The sequence below is a fragment of the Canis lupus genome, chromosome 13 (assembly GCF_048164855.1).
Source record: "Canis lupus baileyi chromosome 13, mCanLup2.hap1, whole genome shotgun sequence".
Lineage (NCBI taxonomy): Eukaryota > Metazoa > Chordata > Mammalia > Carnivora > Canidae > Canis > Canis lupus.
In genome coordinates this window covers 45021313-45045122 of record NC_132850.1, presented here as the reverse complement: position 1 = coordinate 45045122, position 23810 = coordinate 45021313, and the positions used below count along the sequence as shown (strand labels likewise).

At 35.6% G+C, this 23810-nt stretch overlaps 1 protein-coding gene across 12 annotated transcripts in view; it reads left to right on the top strand.

Annotated features, from left to right (window-relative positions):
* ANAPC10 (anaphase promoting complex subunit 10) overlaps window positions 1-23810 on the top strand; it is a 261250-nt gene that overhangs the window by 15181 nt on the left and 222259 nt on the right. For all 12 annotated transcript variants that reach the window (XR_012006050.1, XR_012006049.1, XR_012006051.1 and 9 more), the window contains 2 exons: window positions 2908-2998; window positions 22734-22854. Coding sequence is in view for 8 of the 12 variants with exons in the window: in XM_072773453.1 (XP_072629554.1) it covers window positions 2908-2998; window positions 22734-22854 (212 nt within the window). In the remaining 4 variants the exon portion in view is untranslated. The remainder of the gene's footprint in view (window positions 1-2907; window positions 2999-22733; window positions 22855-23810) is intronic.

Sequence of the window (23810 nt, the reverse complement as noted above, 5' to 3'; positions counted from 1 at the left end):
TCTGGCTCATTTCCTGATTCAATACAAAGTTGTAGCCTTAGCTTCCAAAAAGATCTGCTGTTGTTTCCTACAGATTCCACTTCTGTTTTCCCATGCCATTGCATGTTTTTCTATTTACTGAATGCTCTTTTTTTTTTAAAGATTTATTTATTCATGAGAGACAGAGAGAGAGGCACAGACATAGGCAGAGGGAGAAGCAGGCTCCATGCAGGGAGCCCGATGTGCGACTCGATCCCAGGACTCCAGGATCATGCTCTGAGCCGAAGGCAGACGCTCGACCACTGAGCCACCCAGGCGTCCCTACTGAATGCTCTTTAACCTTGCTCTTCTACCTCTTTACTTAGCCAACTCCTATTAGTACTTCAGAATTCAATGCAAAGATTATCTTCTCTTGGAAAACTTCTCTTATTCACTAGTTAGTATATACTGTAAAGGCAGCATGTGCAGATTTAAGATACACATCTCAGACTGGGGAGAGCATATTTGGATCATATGGAACAAATATAGGCGTAATATCTATTAATAGGAAAAGGGTTACAAATCGATGAAAAGACCAAAATGCAATGAAAATATATGAAATTATGAATAGGTATATTCTATGAGAAAAAATATAAATGATCAATGAAAGTTTGAAATATAATTTTTCACCTATCACATTAGTAAATACTTGAAAGAATGATTGCATTTTAGCATGAGTACAGAGCAGAGCTGTCCAACAGAAATTAATGCAAACCACATATGTAATTTAAAATTATCTAGTACCCATATTAAAATTAAAAAAATACAATTTTCCTAATTAATTTGTCTCAGTATATCCAAAATGATTTCAGTATTTAATCAATATAAAAGCTTATTAAATAGATATTTAATGTCTTTAAGTCTTAAACATTTTGTGTAAAGATTTCAGAATACCCCAATATTTACTAGTTATGTAGAGGAATAGATGTTTTTGTACAATATTGGTGAGAATGCATTTTGGAGGAGAATTTGGCAATATTCATCAAGTTAAAATTTTAATGACCCAGGGTTCTATTCCTAGAAATCCATCCTCCAGAAATACTAATGTGCATTTAAAAATTAAAGATAGGTGGATGTTTACTGCAGTGTTGTACAGGAAGACATTGGTAATAACCTAAATGTCCTATAGGGTCTTTTTTTCCTGTAGGGGTTTTGTTAAATAATTATATTTCTAGATAGTGAGATACTGTATAACCTTTAAAAAATGTGGGGGCTATTTATGTTAACGGAGTTATTATATGAGTTAAGTAAATATTAACATGATATCATGTAGAATACTTAGAATGTCTGGCACATAGTAAATGTGATATGTGTTTGCTGCTATTATTATTAATTATTATTACTGAATGGAAGAAACTTGCAGATACGTTAAGTGAAACATAAATGCAAAGTATAAAACTGTATCGTATGCCATTATTTGTGTAGAATGGAAAAAACGAGATATATATATGTGTGTGTGTATATATATATATATTTGTTTGTATATGTGTACAATATCTGTGAAAGAGTATGTAAAAAAATGATAACATTGATTATATTTGGAGAAGGAAACCAGATAGTTGGGGGAGGGATAGAGACTTTCCACAATGTTCTTTTTTTTCTATCTTTTGAATTTGATCCATAATGAATATAATACTAGTGAAAAATTTTAAATGTGAATTAGATTTATTTGTCTTAAATATTTTTGAGAAATCTATACTTTACCATTAATTATTTCTATAATTGGTATGCATTATTATGATTTTTTTTAAATATTTTTTTAAATTCTTATTTATGTATGATAGTAACACACAGAGAGAGAGAGGCAGAGACATAGGCAGAGGGAGAAGCAGGCTCCATGCACCGGGAGCTCGACGTGGGATTCGATCCCAGGTCTCCAGGATCGCGCCCTGGGCCAAAGGCAGGCGCCAAACTGCTGTGCCACCCAGGGATCCCCATTATTATGATTTTAATCAAGAAAAAACAATACTGGGTAGCTTTACTTCAGTTCTGTAGAATGGCTAGATGATATGAAATTCTGAGCAAATTTAAATTTTTATTAATCAGAATCTTGATCAGAAACACTTGGTTTCAAAATTTATATGACTTTTGAAAATATTTCTACATTGTCCTTTTTATTGTCACAAGAAAGATATGTGGCATATTGAACTTAATAAAATCAGATTTTGCAGGACATGAGGATCATTCTTATTACCACTTTGTAGAAAGTGTAAAAAACTACATGCTATCTTGGGGCACCTGGATGGCTCAGTGGTTGAGTGTCTACCTTTGGTTTGGGTCGTGATGCTGGGGTCCTGGGATCGAATCCTGTATCGGGCTCCTTTTGGGGAGCCTGCTTCTCCCTTTGCCTGTGTCTCTGCCTCTCTCTGTGTGTTTTTCATGAATAAATAAAATCTTAAAGAAAAAAATTTTTAAAGATTTTATTTATTTACTCATGAGAGACAGAGAGAGAGAGAGAGAGAGGCAGAGACACAGGCAGAGGGAAAAGCAGTCTTCATGCAGGGAGTTTGATGTGGGACTGGATCCCGGGTCTCCAGGATCACACCCTGGGCTGAAGGCGGCGCTAAACCGCTGATCCACCTGGGCTGCTCTAAAGAAAGTATTTTTAAAAACCCTACGTGCTATCATCAGACTATATTTAGACATTCTTTAAAAGTTAAAGCTCACACCCAAGAATGCTTTGGCCCTAATAGAAACTTTTGCGTGTGCAGGTGATATTCTAAGAGTTGAGGTCTGGTGAAGAGGATGGAAGAATTCTAGTTAATTTAAATTTTACAATACTGACTATCCTGTTGATCACATTTTCTGGACAAATGTGGATGGTAATTTTATATTTGGAATATATAACTCTTTGCTTTTCATGAAAACTTACTGTCACTTGTGTTCTAGGATTTGGAGTGGATCAGTTACGGGATGATAATCTTGAAACTTATTGGCAGTCAGATGGCTCCCAACCTCATTTAGTAAACATCCAATTCAGGTAATACATTTTTGTATTTTTTGATTTGTGTAGGTTAAGTGGACAAAGTAACCTATTTTATTTATATAAAATTTAAAGAAATATAGAAATTATAGTAAAATGCACTTAACTCTGGTTTTTATAAGCCTTGAGATTATTTTTCTACTCATGTAGATTGTTTTAAGTTTACTCATCTTATCTTTGTGAATTCTTTATAGTATTTTACACAGTTCCTTTTACATAGAGATTTTTTTTTTAAAGATTTTATTTGTTCATGAGAGACAGACAGAGAGAGAGAGAGAGAGGCAGACACAGGCAGAGGGAGAAGCAGGCTCCAGGCAAGTCCCCCAATGTGGGACTTGATCCCGGAACTCTGGGATCATGCGCAGAGCTGAAGGCAGATGCTCAGCCACTGGGCCACCCAGGTGGCCCTACATAGAGATGTCTTAAATATACTTTTCAAGATGATTTATCTCAGAAAAATATGCTCTGCTTATGACCCAAAGCAATGCCTTAACGTATTGCTTTAACTACATCTGGAGTGATAACAGTATGTCCTTTATGTATAGTCTATTCATGTAATTCTCAAATTTGTATTTCCATTGGAAAAAAATTGTCTTAACTTAAAACCTTTAAGGACATTTTCAGTTTTGAAATGCTTACTTTCTTGGGGAAAGGAACATGGCCATATGTTTTTCAATTGCTTTGAGTGTATTGAGATAGGTGGAAAACAGCTAACTTGGTTATCCTGCCCCATGGAAATCCTCTATTATATAAATATACATATATCTGTAGATTATATAAATAGTTATATCATCTATTTTAACATTTTCCAGCATTGTATTTTTAGTTTTTTTTCTTTTTTTTTTCTTTTCTTTTTAAAAAAAGTTATCTCTGCACCCAATGTGGGGCTTAAACCTGCAACCCCAGGTTGATCAAGACTCACATGAGCCAGCAAGATGCCCCTTTAGTTTGTTTTTCTCACTGATGGTACAGATCAGCACATTTCTTATGGAAAAGTCAGAAATTAACCATTTTTGCTTTCTGAGCTATTTGGTCTCTATTGCAACTACTAGGGCCATTATAGCATAAAAGCAGCTATAGGCAATGTACACTGGCTAAATTTAGTTATTCTAATTAAACTTTGTCTTAAAAAAAGTAGTTGGTGGCATAGTTTACCCAGTGGGTCATAGTATGCCAATTCTTGTCCTTATGTATTAAATATGTATTTACCAGAAATAAAAACAGCACCTAGTATTTAAAGACTTAAAACATCAGATACTTGGCTAAAATGTGTTATCTGTTCATTTCATTTAACCTTTACAGCTATTTTTATCCTTTTTAAAATAGTCTCAGAAGCAGACCTATATAAATTAAGTAACTTGCCCAAGATCACACAGCAAATAACTGGTAGCATTGCATCTGAACACAAGCACTCTGACCAGAGAGCCTGTGCTTTTAACCATTATACTGGGTAGGGTAAATTTCTTTTCCATGACAACAAAGGCTATCAAAGCTGGTACAATGAGTGTCTTAATTTAATTGTATTATATTAGAATGGCAGGATTTTTTCTTTTTTTTTAATTTTTCTTTTTTTCTTTTTTTAATTTTATTTTTAATTTTATTTATTTTTATTTATTTATTTATTTTTAGGATTTTTTCTTTTTAGGAAATGCAATTTTATACAGAAGGCCAATGTATTGAAGAATTAATAATAAAAATATGTTATATTTATAGAGCATTAAAAGTATCAGGTATTGTATTATCTCATTAAAAGTTTAATATTTAATAGTTATTAATATATATCATTTTTAAATGATCCTCAAAACATCTTTAGTAAGATGTAGGTACTATCATTTTTCTCATTTTATAGATGAAAAAACTAAAATTTAGAAAGATTAGCTTATCCAGGTCACAATCCATGCAGTTATAGAGCCTGGATGTGATCTAGCAGTCTGGACTTAAAGAACTGTTTGTAGTTAGTATTCAGCTGTTTCTCAACTAAGCTTATTAAAACAGTCAGGAACTTAAGGCCCTCCCTGCTTAACTTAGCCTTTGCCCTAACTAGGGAAGCCTAAGGCTTTGACAAACACATTTTGAAAACAAATGTTTTAGAAAAAGGGAAACTGATTAAGAATTTTAAAACAATCTCACACTTAAAAGTTCTAAATGCATTACAATCCCTCCCTCCCACAATTGTTTCAGACTACATTGGCAATGTATGTCTCAACTCTCCAGAATGCTTTCATATGTCATTCCTATAAATAAAGACCTTCTTCTATATAACAACAATACATCCTTAGGAAATTAACAGTGATATGTTTAATTTTACAACCCCATTCCTGTTCTACCAATTGTAGCAGTGAAGTTGAATCACAGGTTGAATTTGGTTGTCCCTTCTCTTTACTCTCTTTTTAATATGGAACATTTCTTCACTCTTTATTTGACTCAGCACTTTTGAAGATTATAGGCCAGTTATTTTAAAGAATGTCCCTTAATTTGGGTTTCTTTGATCTTCATGAGTAACTTCAGGTTCTACATCTTTAGGAGAAGTAGCACAGAAGTGATGTTCTGTCCTTGTCATTGCATCTTAATACTTGAGGTACATGATTTTTATTTTGTCCCTTGACTGATGAGTGTTTACTTCTATTACGGTAGTATCTATATCTATTAAACTTCTCCACTGAAAAGATTCTTTCATTTTATTCAAAATTATTGCTATCAGCATGTGCTCAAAGTTTACTGTTTTTATTCACCTGTTTTAAATCTATTACTATCATCGTTTGTGTCAGTGCTCAAATTGCCTCAGATTTGGCCAGTGGGAGTCCCCTCCAGTTGATGCTATTACGTTTTGACAGTCTCTATTGATTATTTGAGCAATTTCTTCTGTTCTGGCAAAAGATTCTGTGCCCCATTTCTCTAAAATCAGGTGTATTTTAGTGGAGAATAGTAGTTAGAACCAGATTTTGCGGGGGGGTATTGGGGTGTCTCAGTTAAGCACCTGACTCTTGATTTCATCTCAGGTCATGGTCTTGGTTGAGACATCGAGCCCCATATTGGGCTCCCTGCTCAGTGGGGAGTCTGCTTGAGTTTCTCTCCCTCTGCTTCCCCCTCCCCCATTCTCTCTCTCTCAAAGAATTAAATCTAAAAAAAAGCCCCCAAACAAAACAAAAAAAAATGAAAAAAGAAAGAAACCAGCTTAGTGTATTGAGCAAACCCAATATACCATGTCTTGTATTGGATATGCTCATTGCTGTGTGATATTGCTGTTTCTAAGCCTTCTTAGTAAGGGGATATATGTATGTAACACATACATATATAAACATATTTACATCAGTATTTATTTCTCTGTCTTCATACATATACAAAAATCATAAATTCATTCCAACACTTCCAGTTACAGTCCAGAGTGAACAGGGTTTATTCTCTTTTTTTTTTCTTTCTATTCATAAGCCCTTTCATGAATGAGAACCTGGTTGGTTCTCTTATCCTTCCTACTTACTTCATTAATTCCCCAGTATGTAACCAGTGTTCCAGTTCTCTCATAGTTCCCTCCCCTCCACAGATGCCCCTTTACCCCACCTAGGCTCTCAACCTATCCTGTGCTGTTGTCTTTTCACTCTATATGCTCTTCCCTATTTGTAGATAACCTTTTTCTCCTGGTCTGGGATCTGACACCTTACATCAGTCACTCCCTTGTGTGGATGTTCTCTTCAGTCCACTTGGACTTTGACGTTGCATGCCAGGCCAACTTTCTAACCCTTCTTGGCTCTAGAACCTCACTGTATGGTGCGCATATGTGCTCTTATCCCTCTTTGGGCTTGATACTCCATAATAGGCTACCTTACAATGGGGCTGACTTCACATTCCACACAGGCTTTTATATGCCACATTGGGTCACCTTGTAGTGTGGATGTCTTCATCACTCTACTCAGGCTCAAACACCCCATTCCCCATGTGTAGCCGCTTTCCTCTTCAGAAGTTCTGCTCACTTCCACATGGGCCGTACTATACTTCCTTCCTTCCCCCATGTGAATGCACTCCTCACTTTGAACAGGCTCCAATATCCCATTTTGCTTGGTCCTCTCTATTTTTTTTATGGTGAAAAAATTTAGACATTAACAAAATAATAGGTACTAAGCTTATTAATAATTTAGTATATGTGCTGCCAAAGTGAGCACAGCTTATTAATAATTTAAGGCAATTGTAACTATATTTGAAATTGTTAACCTCAACCAGATATTTATTGGGACTTTTCCAGTCAACTACACATTGAATTATGAATGAAAAAAATTAAAGGAAATATTAGGAATTTGTCAAAGATTATGACTAAAATATATGATGTAATTTAGGATTGGATGCCTTTTTTTTTTTTTTATCTCTTAGGAACTGACTCTTAAAACTCTGTTACGTAAGCTCCATGTTCAGCTTTCTTCCATTTGCTTTCTGTATGTGTGTTCGTGAGTCTATTATGTAGTAAGGAAAGGACTTTGTGTTTTGAAAATTATATTACAAATAAGCTTGAAAGAGGTTCAGTTTGGACTTTATGCAGTTGACCCTTGAACAGCGAAAGGAGTCAGGGGCTCCCCTTCATGGTTGAAAATCTACCTGTAACTTTTGAATCCCCAAAAACTTAATTACTAATAGCCTACTGTGTTGACTAGAATCCTTATTGATAACATAAATAATTAAAACATACTATGTATATGTATTTTACCCTGTATTCTTAAAATAAAGTAGACTAGAAAAAAGAAACTGTTATTAAGAAAATCATAAGGAAAAGAACATTTTCAATACTGTACTGTATTTATTGAAAAAACCTGAGTAGGAGTGGACCTGTGCAATTCAAACTCATGTTGTTCAAGGGTAAACTGTATTTTGTTAAGATGAAACAGAATAGGGATCCCTGGGTGGCGCAGCGGTTTGGCGCCTGCCTTTGGCCCAGGGCGTGATCCTGGAGACCCGGGATCGAATCCCACGTCGGGCTCCCGGTGCATGGAGCCTGCTTCTCCCTCTGCCTGTGTCTCTGCCTCTCTCTCTCTCACTGTGTGCCTATCATAAATAAATTTAAAAAAAAAAAAAAAAAAAGATGAAACAGAATATTTGACTCCTTAGATATTCTTCCCTTCACAGAGAAAATAAGCAACTTATATCCTGTAGCAGTTTCTTGGCTAGTTGAGCATGTAGATTTTAGAAATAATTGGTATGTATTATTGATGTGTCAGGATAGACCTGAAGTGTATAATAACAAAGTAGCATTTACTTTTATACCTCATTGTTCTTTTTAATTCGGGGCAAGTTCTTTCCCTTTCCTGTGGGAAATAGGTATGACAGTTTTGGGTAATATATACAGTTCTCTGTTCATTTCAAGTAGCAAAACAGACTAGAAATTAAAACATTCCATCCTAGCTGTAATGAAATAAGCTAGTAGTCATAACTAACAGTGAAAGCCTCAGAGTTGCTTGTTTCTTTTAAGGTTTCTTCCTCTCCATAAGCTTCAATCTACTGTAAATGGAAGAAGAAGGTGTGGTTTGCTTCTATAGCTTTTACCCATATTTTTAACTAATTCTGAACTCTCCAGTCTTGCTGGATGGGAATGGAGAAGGAAAACTTATAATTGCCAATTCTGTCTTGGTGATTTAGCATTGGTGCTCTCTTTACTTGATTGTATGCTTAAAGCAACTCTTATCTTATGGATGCTTTTGTGGGTGGAGAGGATAGAAACTTACTGTTTAATGGATATAGAGTTTTGGTTTGGAATGATATAAAGTTCTAGAGATGGATAGTGGCAATGGTGGTAACAATATGAATGTACTTAATGCCACTGACCTATACACTTAAAATAATAAAAAAAATTATGTATATTTTACAATAAGAAAAAAATCAATGAAATTTGCCCTCTCAACAGACTAAAGAAAAATCATATGATCATATAAATAGATGTAGAAACAGCATTTGAAAAAAGAAAACCATATCTGGGGGCATCACAATGCCAGATTTCAGGTTGTACTACAAAGCTGTGGTCATCAAGACAGTGTGGTACTGGCACAAAAACAGACACATAGATCAGTGGAACAGAATAGAGAATCCAGAAGTGGACCCTGAACTTTATGGGCAACTAATTTTCGATAAAGGAGGAAAGACTATCCATTGGAAGAAAGACAGTCTCTTCAATAAATGGTGCTGGGAAAATTGGACATCCACATGCAGAAGAATGAAACTAGACCACTCTCTTGCACCATACACAAAGATAAACTCAAAATGGATGAAAGATCTAAATGTGAGACAAGAGTCCATCAAAATCCTAGAGAAGAACACAGGCAACACCCTTTTTGAACTCGGCCATAGTAACTTCTTGCAAGATACATCCACGAAGGCAAAAGAAACAAAAGCAAAAATGAACTATTGGGACTTCATCAAGATAAGAAGCTTTTGCACAGCAAAGGATACAGTCAACAAAACTCAAAGACAACCTACAGAATGGGAGAAGATATTTGCAAATGACATATCAGATAAAGGGCTAGTTTCCAAGATCTATAAAGAACTTATCAAACTCAACACCAAAGAAACAAACAATCCAATCATGAAATGGGCAAAAGACATGAAGAGAAATCTCACAGAGGAAGACATAGACATGGCCAACATGCACATGAGAAAATGCTCTGCATCACTTGCCATCCGGGAAATACAAATCAAAACCACAATGAGATACCACCTCACACCAGTGAGAATGGGGAAAATTAACAAGGCAGGAAACAACAAATGTTGGAGAGGATGCGGAGAAAAGGGAACCCTCATACACTGTTGGTGGGAATGTGAACTGGTGCAGCCACTCTGGAAAACTGTGTGGAGGTTCCTCAAACAGTTAAAAATATACCTGCCCTACGACCCAGCAATTGCACTGTTGGGGATTTACCCCAAAGAGACAAATGCAATGAAACGCCAGGACACCTGCACCCCGATGTTTATAGCAGCAATGGCCACGATAGCCAAACTGTGGAAGGAGCCTCGGTGTCCAACGAAAGATGAATGGATAAAGAAGATGTGGTTTATGTATACAATGGAATATTACTCAGCTATTAGAAATGACAAATACCCACCATTTGCTTCAACGTGGATGGAACTGGAGGGTATTATGCTGAGTGAAGTAAGCCAGTCGGAGAAGGACAAACATTATATGTTCTCATTCATTTGGGGAATATAAATAATAGTGAAAGGGAATATAAGGGAAGGGGGAAGAAATGTGTGGGAAATATCAGAAAGGGAGACAGAACGTAAAGACTGCTAACTGGGAAACGAACTAGGGGTGGTGGAAGGGGAGGAGGGCGGGGGGTGGGAGTGAATGGGTGACGGGCACTGGGGGTTATTCTGTATGTTAGTAAATTGAACACCAATAAAAAATAAATTAAAATAAATAAATAAATTAATTAATTAAAAAAAAAAGTCAGCCCATTTTCAGGGAGAGGAAAAAAAAATAAATAAATCCTCAGCATACTAGGAATAGTATTTTTTAAATAAAATCTTCATTTTCTATTTTTTCTTGAATCCGTTTTGAAAATTTGTGTTTTTTTGAAGAATTTGTTCCTTTTTATCAAAATTATTTTAATTTATTGACCTAGGTATTTCTAATATTCATTTATTAACTTTAATTTCTGTTGGAACTATAGTAATATCTTTTATTTTATACCTGGTATTGATAACTTTTACCATTTCTCTTTTTGATGTCTAGTCAGATTGGCTGGAGATTTATCAGTTTTACTGATCTTTTTTGTTGTTGTTTACTTGTTTCAAGTTTTTATTTAAATTTTAGTTATTATATAGTATAATAATGGTTTCAGGAGTAGAATGTAGTGATTCATCACATTCATATATCACCCAGTGCTCACCACAAGTGCTCTCCTTGATACCCATCACCCACCCATTTAACCCATCCCCAACTCACCTCTCCTCTATCAGCCCAGTGCTCACCCCATTAAGTGCCCTGCTTGATGCCCATCATGCAGTTACACTATCCTGCCTCATCCCTCCTTTTCTGCAACCCTTTGTTTCCCAGAGTTAGGAGTCTTTCATGGTTTGTCTTCTCTAATGTTTCCCCACTCAGTTTCCCTCTTTTCCGTTATAGTCCCTTTCACTATTTCTTATATTCCACATATGAGTGAAATCATATGATAATTGTCTCTCTGATTGACTTATTTTTGCTCAGCATAATACCCTCTATTTCCATCTGCATTGTTGCAGATGGTAAGATTTCATTTTTTTGATGGATGAGGAATATTCCATTTTATATATATATATATATAAAACATCTTCTTTATCCATTCATTTGCTGATGGACATCTAGGCTCTTCCCATAGTTTGGCTACTGTGGACATTGCTGTTATGAACATTGGGGTGCAGGTGACTCTTCGAATCACTATGTTCGTATCCTTTGTATAAATACCTGGTAGTGCAATTGCTGGGGTTGTCGGGTAGCTTTAACTTTTTGAGGAATCTCCATACCGTTTTCCAGAGTGGAGGTACTGGCTTGCTTTCCCACCAACAGTGGTTCCCCTTTTTCCACATTCTTGCCAACATCTGTTGTTTCCTGACTTGTTAATTTTACTTTCTGACTGGTGTGAGGTGGTATCTCATTGTGTTTTTTTTTTTTTTTAAAGATTTTATTTATTTATTTATTTATTTATTTATTTATTTATTTATTTATTTATTTATTTATGAGAGACAGAAAGAGGCAGAGACACAGGCAGAGGGAGAAGCAGGCTCCATGCATGGAGCCTGATGTGGGACTAGATCCCGAGTCCCCAGGATCACGTCCTGGGCTGAAGGCAGGCGCCAAACCGCTGAGCCACCCAGGGATCTCCCTCAGTGTGGTTTTGATTTTATTTCTCTGATGTGCAGTGATGCTGAACATTTTTTCACGTGTCTGTTGGCCATTTGTACGTCTTTGGAGAAATGTTTGTTCATGTTTTCCGCCTATTTCATGACTGGATAGTTTGTTTTTAAGATGTTGAGTTTGATAAGTTCTTTATAGATTTTGATACTAGCCCTTTATCTGATAAAATATTTGCAAATATCTTCTCACATTCTGTAGGTTGGGTTTTAGTTTTGTCAACTCTTTGCTGTGCAAAAGCATTTTATCTTGATTAAGTCCCAGTTGTTCGTTTTTGCTTTTGTTTCCTTCACCTTTAAAGATATGTCTAACAAGAAGTTGCTCTAGCCAAGGTCAAAGAGATTGCTGCCTGTATTCTCCTGTAGGTTTTTGATGGATTCCTGCCTCACATTTAGAGCTTTTATCCATTTTAAGCTTATTTTTGTGTATGATATAGGAAAGTGGTCCAGTTTTATTCTTTTGCATGTGACTGCCCAATTTTCCCAACACCATTTGTTGAAGAGACTGTCTTTTTTTTTTTTTTTCCATTGGATATTCTTTCCTGCTTTGTTGAAGATTAGTTGGTCATAGAATTAGGGTCCATTTCTGGGTTCTCTAGTCTGTTCATTTGATCTATGTGTCTATTTTTATGCCAGTACCATACTGTCTTGACAATTACGGTTTTGTAATACAGCTTGAAGTTCTGAATTGTGATGCCACCAGCTTTGATTTTCTTTTTCAACATTTCTTTGGCTATTCAGGGCCTTTTCTGGTTCCATACAAATTTTAGGATTATTTGTTCCAGCTATGTGAAAAATGTTGATGGTATTTTGATAGGGATTGCATTGACTGTGTAGATTGCTCTGGGTGGCAAAGATATTTTAACAATATTTGTTTTTCCAGTCCATGAGCATGAAATGTTTTTCCATTTCTTTGGGTCTTCTTCATTTTCTTTCATATACGTTCTATAGTTTTCAAAATACAGATCTTTACCTTTTTGGTTAGGTTTATTCCTAGGTATCTTAATGGATTTTGACGCAATTGTAAATGGGATCAATTCCTTGATTTCTCTTTCTTCTGTCTGTGTATAGAAATGCAATTGGGGGATTCCTGGGTGGCTCAGTGGTTTAGCTCTGCCTTGGGCCCAGGGCGTGATCCTTGGAATCCCGGCATGGAGTCCTGCATTAGACTCCCTGCATGGAGCCTGCTTCTCCCTCTGCCTGTGTCTCTGCCTCTCTCTGTGTGTCTCTCAAGAATAAATAAATAAAAATCTTAAAAAAAAAAAAAAAAGAAATGCAATTGATTTCTCTGCATTGGTTTTATATCCTGCCATTTTGCTGAATTTCTGTATGAGTTCTAGCAATTTTTGGGTGGAGTCTTTTGAGTCTTTCAACATAGAGTATCATGTCATGTACGAAGACCAAAATTTGACTTCAGTGCTGATTTGGATACCTTTTATTTCTTTTTGTTGTCTGATTGCTGAGGCTAGGGCTTCTAATACTATATTGAACAACAGTGATGAGAATGGATGTCTCTGTCCTATTCTGACCTAGGGGAAAAAGCTCTCAGTTTTTCCCCATTGAGGATAATATTTGCTGTGGGTTTTTTGTATAATGCTTTTATGGTATTGAGGTATGTTCCCTCTATCCCTACACTGCAGAGAGTTTTAATCAAGAAAGAATGCTGTATTTTGTCAAATGCTTTCCCTGCATCTATGGTGAGAATATATGGGTCTTGTCCTTTCTTTTATTAATGTGGTGTATCATGTTGATTTGCAGATGCTGAATCACCCTTGCAGCCCAGGAATAAATCCCACTTCGTTGTGGTGAATAATCCTTTTAATGTAACTGTTGGATCCTATTAGCTAGTATCTTGAGAATTTTTGCATCCATATTCATCAGGGATATTGGTCTGTAGTTCGCCTTTTTGGTGGATCTTTGTCTTGTTTTGGAATCAAGGTAATACTGGCCTCATAGAATGAGTTTGGAAGTTTTCTATATGCCAAATCTTTTTTATCCATTCATCAGTTTTGGACATTTGGTCTCTTTTCATAATTTGGCTATTGTTGATATCAATTTTATTGTTCTTTACTATTAGCTTATTAAGTGTATGCCTTTATTTTATTTAATATTGTTTTAAAATGTTAATGATTCCAAGATTTACAATATGCATCTTTAACTTATTACAGTCTGCCTTCAAATAATAACATTTCACACATAATACAAGAATCTTAGGGATCCCTGGGTGGCGCAGCGGTTTGGCGCCTGCCTTTGGCCCAGGGCGTGATCCTGGAGACTCGGGATCGAATCCCACATCGGGCTCCCGGTGCATGGAGCCTGCTTCTCCCTCTGCCTGTGTCTCTGCCTCTTTCTCTCTCTCTCTGTGACTATCATAAATAAATAAAAAAAAAAAAAAAAAAAAAAAAAGAATCTTAAATTCTTTTTTCCCATTTCCCCATTTTCCTTTATGCTGCTATTGTCATGTACTTTATTTCTCCATTTCTTACAAAGTCCACAACATATTGCTTTGTTTATTTTTTCCACAACATATTGCTTTAAACAATTACCTTTAGAAAACATCTTAAATGTGAAAAATATTTTATATTCACTTATATATTTATTATTTTCAGTACTCTTTTTAAAATTTTTTTATTTTCAGTACTCTTTATTCCCTTATATAGATTCACATTTCTATTTGGTATTTTCCTTCCTTCTGAAGAACTTTAATGTTACTCATTGTGCAAATTTGTTGGTGACCAATTCTCACAGCTTTTGTTTGTTTGAAAATGTCTCTATTTTGTCTTTTATTTAGTTTTTTAAAGATTTTATTTTTAGAGAGGGTAGGGGGAGGGGCAGAGGAAGAGTGAGAGAGAGACTCTCTAGCAGACTTCCTACTAACTGGGGAACTGGACACGGGGCTTGGTCCTACAACCCGTAGATCATGACCTGAGCTAAAATCAAGAGTGGGATGCTTAATCGATTGACCTACTCACACGCTCCTGTTTTGTCTTTATTTTTACAATATAATTCACTGGGTTCTGAATTCTAGTTTTTTTTTTTTTTTCTTTTCTTTACACTTGAAAGATGCTGTTCCATCAGTGATTCTGACATGAAGTTTCTTGTCTTTCTTACGTTTATTTCTCTGTATTTAATGTGTCTCCTCATCACCCCCACTCCTATTTTTAAGATTTTTTTCTTTATTGCTATTTTTTTTAAAGCAATGTAATTATGACTTTCCTGATGTGGATTTCTTTGTGTTTATCATTGACCTTCATGAATCTTTGGGTACTTTTCATTGAATTTGGAAAAATTTTGGCTATAATTCTTTCAAATGCTTTCTACTTGCTTTTTTCCTGGGACTCCAATTACATGTTAGTCTACTTTATACTCTCTCATAGATCACCCATATGCTATTTATTTTAATGGGGGATGAGAGCTTTTTGTTTGTATGATTAATTTTTGAGTTTCTATAATTATATATCATTACATTCATAGTCCTCTGCAATATTTAAACTGCTGTTAATCCTCTCCAGTGAATTTATTTCAGATTTCTTCATGTCTACAAATTCCATTTTTAGAAATGCTTTTTATCTTTCCACATTGTGCTCATGTTTTCTTCTGAGTATCTTTATGACACATTGTATTTTCCAGTATGCTCACAACATTCTTTTTTTTTAAGATTTTGAGAGAGAGAGGTAGTGCATGTGTGTACGTATGAGAGAGAGCACCAGAGAGAGCATGAGAAAAAGCATGAGAAAAAGCATGAGTAAGGGGGAAGGGGCAGAGAGAAAGAGGGAGAAGCAGATTCCTCACTCACCAGGGCACCCAATGCAGGGCTTGATCCCAGGACTATGACCTGAGCTGAAGGCAGACACCTAACCAACCTAGGCATCCCATGACATTATTTTCTATTGCACATGTCCTTCTACAGCTTTGCAACTGCCTATTAAAGAGATGGCATTTATGTCTCCTCAGTTGCAATTGGTCAGGCCCTTGTGGGTTTGTTGCCTGAGAATATGGATGACAGTTATTTCTAAGCCTGGGTCATAAAAAGTATATAACCTCTACCTTTTTTCTCTTTTATGTGATTCTCTTCCTGATGCTCATCTATCATGCTGTGAGAAAACCCACATCAAAAAGAGAAGCCCATGAAGAAATGGACCAAAGGCCAAAGCCTTAACTAATAAGCTCCCAGCCAATAACTAGCACCAGCTTTTCAGTCATATTAGTGAGCTGTCTTGGAAGCAGAGCCTTTAGATCTCAAGTCAGGCTGCCACACCTGAGCTGTGTAGAACTTCCCTTCTGAGTCCTGCCCAAATTCCAGATTCATAAACAAAAAAATGATTATTTTTTAAGCCACAAAGTTTCAGATGGTTTGCTGGGCCTGTAGGTAGATATTTATATTTTCTCTTTTAATTCCTTGTTTTTTTAAATCTGTCATCTCTGTCTTTTCCGTATCTTTATTGACCATTTTTTTTCCCTTATTGCTGGTCACCTTTTTCTGATTCTTGTAGTAATTTTTGATTGGATGCTGGATTTAGTATTTTGTTTCATTTTATTTTATTTTTAAATATATATATATATATATATATATATATATATATATATATATATTATTTATTCATGAGAGACACAGAGACAGAGAGAGAGAAGCAGAGACATAGGCAGAGGGAGAAGTAGGCTCCATGCAGGGAGCCCGATGTGGGACTCATCCCAGGACTCCAGGATCACACCCTGCGCTGAAGGCTGGTGCTAAATCGCTGAGCCACCCAGGGATCCCCATTTTATTTTAGTTTTTAAAGATTTTATTTATTTATTCATGAGAGACAGAGAGAGTCAAAGACATAGGCAGAGAGAGGAGAAGCAGGCTCCATGCAGGAGCCCGATGTGGGACTCGATCCTGGAACTCCGAGATCATATCCTGAGCTGAAGGCAGATGCTGAACCCCGGAGCCACCCAGGCATGCCTATTTTTTTTTTTTTTTTTGGTTTTAGTACCACAAACTTTTATCTAGGTCTCCAAAGATCTTTTATTTTATTTATTTTTTTATCTGTCAGTATTTACCATGTTAGAAATTATGGCTGAAGAATTTTAGAATATTTGTTCATCTAAAATTAAATAATGATTAACCTATTATATGTTTGCTTAAATAACACTTTTTGAGATGAAAAATAACTGTCTCCTCCAAAAAAAATAGTGAAAATAAAATTATTGATTTACTTTTTGGGTGTGAATGTCTTTTATGACTGGCTTAAGAGAGAACAGCTGGAATCTCATATGTGCCTCTTCATTAAATCTTTTGCAACATCCCATGCCAGATAGTATTTGGAACACTCCACTGTGTACTCATAAGAGAGTGCTTCTGAAAAAGGCAAGTAACATCTTGGTATTATTAGGAATATAGTTGTGACCTTGTCAATCCCCCAAAAGGGTCTTGAAGTCCTCCACAAGTCCCTACACCACACTTTAAGATCACTTTTCTTGGGCAAGATTAGCCTCAAGTATACTAAGGCTTGACCCTTCTGGGATCTCAACTGAATATACTAAATATCTGAAGAGGTGTTTGTACTCTCCCCACTTTGGTTCTTGGGAACTCCAGTGATTTCCCTACACTTTGTGACCTCTGGGAATTATTTAGCTTACTTTTTCCCAGTAATTGTTCCTTGCCCAGCAAATGCTGTTCTTTGCTTGTCTTTGTAGAGTTTCATCCTGTGCATGTGCAGGACACTGCATGCAGACTTCTGGAGTTTTTCCACAGGATCATTCCTTCCTCAGCTTAGTGAGCCTGAAAGATTCTGTTAGGCTGTGCCCACCCTGCATTGCAGTCTGGAAATTGCCTTTCAGTTAGCAAGCCCAGTTGTTCATAGAGTTCACCTCATTTATATCCAGTCTCTCAGAATTCTTAGTGCTGTCTTCTGTTCAGTGTCTGCAGATAGTTGTTTCATATGTGTTTGTCTGGCATTTAGTTGTTTATGGTGTGGGGGTCAAGTCCTATGGCAGTTACTTCTTCATGTGCAGACATCCCTGACTGGTGTTTTTTGTTTTGTTTTGTTTTTAACCATTACTGCTGACAAAATTACACTGAGGTTTTATATATCCTATTAAAACATGGTATTTGTTGTCTTACCCTTTAGTGAAAACTTGCATTTTAGCATTCTGTTCGTATTGATGAAAATTAACTTTTACATGAAGAGACATTTTCTTTTTTTTTTTTAATAATAAATTTATTTTTTATTGGTGTTCAGTTTGCCAACATACAGAATAACACCCAGTGCTCATCCTGTCAAGTGCCCCCCTCAGTGCCCGTCACCCATTCACCTCCACCCGCCGCCCTCCTCCCCTTCCACCACCCCTAGTTCGTTTCCCAGAGTTAGGAGTCTTCATGTTCTGTCTCCCTTTCTGATATTTCCTACCCATTTCTTCTCCCTTCGAAGGGACATTTTCCACCATTGTATGAGGAACAAAGAAGAATGTAGTCACTTGTTCTAAATGTAAACCATTTGTTTGCCTTTTGTTTTAGGCAAGTTTGTGGACTCTTTATGTCTCAGTCTCTTAGTAATAATGTATCTAGAATGTTAACATGAAATGATAAATAGAATATTGTAACTATTTCGTTAGTGTTAAGTCTTATGCCTCAGGAGTTAGTACCTTCTCTTATATATTGTAGTCCTACAGACCTGGATTCAAATTCTGGCTCTGGGCTTTACTAGATCTGTAAATCAGACTTTTTGCTTACCCTGCATCTGAGCCTCCATTTCCTTATCTATAATGGGGGACATGATTAAATAGGAATGAGACCTTCTGCTAACAGAGCTGCTGCCTATTTTTTTTTTTTTTTTGTAATAGAGCTTCTAATAACAATGCTTTAAACAAAGTAGAGATTTATGTTCTCTTTCTCTTCATATAAGAGGAACCTGGCAATTCAAGAGTGGTATGGCAGCCACACAGTGTATTGTGGACTCAGATACCTTCTCTTTCGATTCTAGCATTCTTAGCTCAAGAGCTCTATCCTGAGGGTCACCTCATGATTCAAGGTGCCTATTGGAATTCTACCCATCATGTCCATATCCTAAGCAACAGGAAGGAGTAGGTGGGGAAGGTAAGAGGGTATGTCTTCCTTTAAGGAAACTTTTTAAAATATAGTCATTTGATTCAAATCTCACTGGCCATAATTTAGCCATATGGTCATTTATAGATTTAAGGGAAGCTGGGGAATATAGTCTTTTAGCAGGATGATATGAAGAAGAAAGGGAAAAGGGGCTGTTAGGTTGGCATCCAGGAGCATCTGTTACTAATGTCTTCTCTTACAATTTCATGGGTTCCCAGTGAGTTGAGAAATTTATCCAGGAGTCCGCAAATGGAGACCAAAATATCACCCTTGTAAAACTGACAAAGCTGATGCTTGAGAAAGGGGCTTACATCTGCAGTTACATGTGTTTCTTAATATTAAACCCTAGAATTAAACAGACATGCTCTTCCAGTCATAAAAGTGCCAGGCCAGGTAGAGCCTGCCCCTATTAAATTTATGGCATGAAGGAACAAAGTCAATGTATGTATCCTGCCAGCAGCTCTTTCTCAGAAGAAAGGGAAGGGTGGGTGAGGAATAGAAATGTTACTTACTTATGTCCTCAGAAATGGGGAAGGGTTACTCTTTTCCCTTTTCCCTTTTCCCTTCCGACAGTACTTTATCCTAAGAGTTTAGCATGATGCTTGGCACTGAATAAGCATTCAGTATATGGTGATTATTATTATAATGATGTTTTGAGTAATTTGAATAGCCACCATGATGTCTTAGAATCTATGTATTTAATCTTCCCACATGCATTGCTATTTGACATATAGCATGGTTTCTGTGCTATATTTTTTTTTTGCTGCACCATGAGATAAAATTGATAAATAATTTTAAAAGGTTTTATGGATACCTTCTAGAGTAACAGTTTTTATTTTTTTTATTTTTTTAAAGATTTTATTTATTTATTAATACGAGAGAGAAAGAGAGAGAGAGAGAGAGAAGCAGGCTCCATGCAGAGAGCCCGACGTGGGACTTGATCTCCAGGATCAGGCCCTGGGCTGAAGGTGGCGTTAAACCGCTGAGCCACCTAGGCTGCCCTAGAGTAACAGTTTTTAAACTTGTGGTGGCGTTGTAGTTTCCTTTGCAAATGTAATGAAATTATGTATATAGCAAACATTATACCTATGATTTCTGGGAATACATGGATCTTAAGAACTTATGGCAGATAAAATTTAATGAACTACAGATACCTACATATTACTGTAAACTAGTATCAATGACTGTTGAATAAGTTAAGTACAATTAATTAACAGGAAAGGTAAGACCATGTGAGGCAGACAGACGGACACATGTTTGAACTCCCAACTGTGCCCACCTACTAGCCAGTTATTATTAAAGTAATGTTTTTTCTTATTTTAAATCAGTGAAACGAAGGTGATAATAGTTTCTATATCCAAGGTTGAGGAATGAATGAAATAATGCATATAAAGCCTTACTTCTGGGCCACAGTATCCACTTGCTATTTTCTAGCTGTTGCTGTTGTTTTTATAGTCATTATTGTTGTTACCCTTCTTTGCCTTTCTAATCTTACCCTGATGATCTTGCGGGTTCCAGTGACTAAATGATCGTGAATTTCATAACTTGGAGATAAAATATTCTGAGCAAACAGCTTGATCCTTTAGATCTGTTTTTGTTAAAAAGGAAAGCAAAAGTCCTCAAGAGTCTTCATGATCTTTGATCTCTCCAGAATAAGAAAGACCTTTCACTCCCTGCCTCTGGCTCATCAGGGAAAAGATCTTCTGTATGCCCTTCAAAATTTCCCCAGCTTCCCTTACTTCCTCTTATGTCTCCTTCCTGGCCCACCAGAAAGAGAAAGATGTCAGTTTGATACCTCTGGCCTCTTCTGAAAACCTGGAAATGGTATTTATCCTGTCAGCAGTTCCTGGGTATTTAAGTGTTTTACATCTCGATCTGTCTTTATTATTTAAGGAAAAGTCCTTAACTTTCCCCATTCCTTTCTGATGAATAGCTTGGGCTATAGAAGTTTGGTCCCCTCACTAAGAGCTACAGATCCCCTGCTGTTTTTATAGGTTGACTTTTGACACAGACTACTTCTGTTCAAGGAACTCATTGTTGTTAAGTTAGTGCCAGTTTATACCAGAACTTAACTTTTAAAGCTCGTTTAAATAGACTTCTTAATGGTTTTTTTGGTTGATGTTTAAATTATCTAGTGTTTTTCTTTTTCCTAATGACCCAAGTAGCATATACTCAATGCAAAAAAAATTAATCAGAAAATGCATGAATCATAAAGAAGAAAGCTCTTCCATAGTTCTACTCTACCAAACTAGTCACTTTTATTATTTTTTATATGATTCTATGTACATCTATGTATGTGTAGTATGTATATATGTATTTATATAGAACATGTATACTTATAGATAGGTTTATTATACGCCTTGAAATTTTTTTTGTTTTCCCCAAAATGCAGTCCTTCTGTATATATTGTCTTGTAATCTGCTTTTTCCTCTAGCCTATATATGTATAACTTATACAATTTTATAGACTGAATATAATTTATTTAACTAATTTCCTATTGAGATGGATATTTAGGTTGTTTATGATTTTTTAGTAATTTAACCCCAGGATGGTAAACATTTTTCTGCATCCATTTTTGAGTAGTTGTGTTATCTTTGCTTTTTTTTTTTTTTTTAATTTTTGTATTTATTTATGATAGTCACAGAGAAAGAGAGAGAGAGAGAGAGGCAGAGACACAGGCAGAGGGAGAAGCAGGCTCCATGCACCGGGAGCCCGACGTGGGATTTGATCCCAGGTCTCCAGGATCGCGCCCTGGGCCAAAGGCAGGCGCTAAACCGCTGCGCCACCCAGGGATCCCTATCTTTGCTTTTTAATGCATTCTTAGAAGTTGAATTCATGAGTCAAAGGCTGTGTACCATAACTAACTGGTTATGAAAGTACCTTTTTCTAATCAAATTTGAGTATTATTCTTTTTAATATTTTTCAGTGTGATAAAACTAATATCTGTATTTTAATTTCCCTTTCTTTGATTTCTAGAGATTAAACATTTTCATGTTTTTTGGCCACTTGCATTTTTTCTGAGATTAATTTTGTGTTATATTAGTCTTTGCTTATCTTCCTAAGATATGTATGTTTTAAAGACGGCAGAATTTTATTTCTTGCAGTAAGACATTATATTTTGAAATTATGCTGTTGTAAAACATATACTATAATATGTTTATATATTATAAAATTATATTACAAATGATTTTATTTTTGCTGGACTTAATTTCTTACTGTGGTAGTTATTTTCAAGTATTGGCATAGGAAATTATGTAATTTACTGATAAAACCAAGCTTGTTAGAATAATTTATTTGTCTAAAATACAAATGAAGAGGACTGAAATTCTTAATGCTTATTTGCACTTTAAAGTTCCTCTTTTGGTTTAACTTTTTAATTTGCTAACATCTGGTTCTTGGCCATGTTCTTTTTGTTGTTGTTGTTGTTGAAAGATTTTATTTATTTGAGAGAGAGAAAGAGCACGTGCAAGTAGTGGGAGAAGAGGGCAGAGCTGAGCAGGGAGCCCAACTGAGGGCTGGATCCCAGAACCCTGGGATCATGACGTGAGTCAAAGGCAGACACTTAACTCACTGAGCCACCCAGGCATCCCTTGACCATCTTCTAGATAAGAGATGCCCATATAAATGTATATCTGTATATTTATTATTTATTTTTATTGCTAAAATGAAAGGAATTATAAATGATTGATTGAAGTACTCATTTTAGCAAACTATGATCAGAAGTTGTTTTAGATACGATCTTTCCGCATGATAAAGAGCATATTTTTATTTTATTGTTTTTAGAAGAAAAACAACAGTGAAGACATTATGTATTTATGCAGACTACAAATCTGATGAAAGCTATACTCCAAGCAAGATATCGGTCAGAGTAGGAAATAATTTTCACAATCTTCAAGAAATTCGGGTATGTCATTCACATTTTAAAAAATATGTCATCCTGTAACTCTTGTTTTTAGAAAATAGTTATATTTGACATTAGATTAAAATGTTAATATATGAGGAAAATTACTAATATTTAAGAAAACATTTTAAGTTTTTATATTTGAAATTTTTTTTGAATTCTGATTGTCATCTCACTTTTTTTCCAGTTTTTTATTATGGAGATTTTCAGACATACAGAAAAGCTGAATTGTATAGTGAACTGCAGTGTACTAACTTTGTAGATTCTATAATTATTATTTTGCTATATTTACTTTATTATAATCTGTCCATCAGTTCATCTCATTTTTATATACATTTCAGTATAAGTTGCAGATATTTGTACTTAGCACCTCAGATACTTCAGCATGTTCTGTGATAACTGGAATTATGAATATTTGCTTGAGGTTCATTTTTTAAAGTACAATTATATACAGTTTACACAAATCTTAAGTGTATTATTTGGTTTTGACAAAAGCAAACATATGTGTAATCCCGACTCCTGTTGAGTTATAGAACATTTTCATTACCCCATAAAATTTCCTCATATCCCTTCCCCATCAATCTCCATCTCTATCCTACTCTCAGAGGTAAGTGTTGTTCTAATTTTTTTTGTTTGCTTGTTCATTCATTCTATATCAGTTTTGCCTCTTCTAGCATGTTGTGTAGATGGAATCACAGATGATATAACTTTTTGTAAGGCTTCTTTCGCTCAGCCTAATTTTTTGATAGTCCATCCCTGTTGTTGCATGTAAGAGTGCTTCATTCTTTTATATTCCGGAGTTGTACTCCATTGTTTGAATACCCCAACTTATTTATCTGCTATATAACTTTTTGAAGCTATTAGGATAATGCTATTGTGACCTGAATGCTATTAGTCCCACAATATTTACATTTCAGAGATACCTTCAATGAGTTTCAACTTTGTACTTGTTAAGTTCT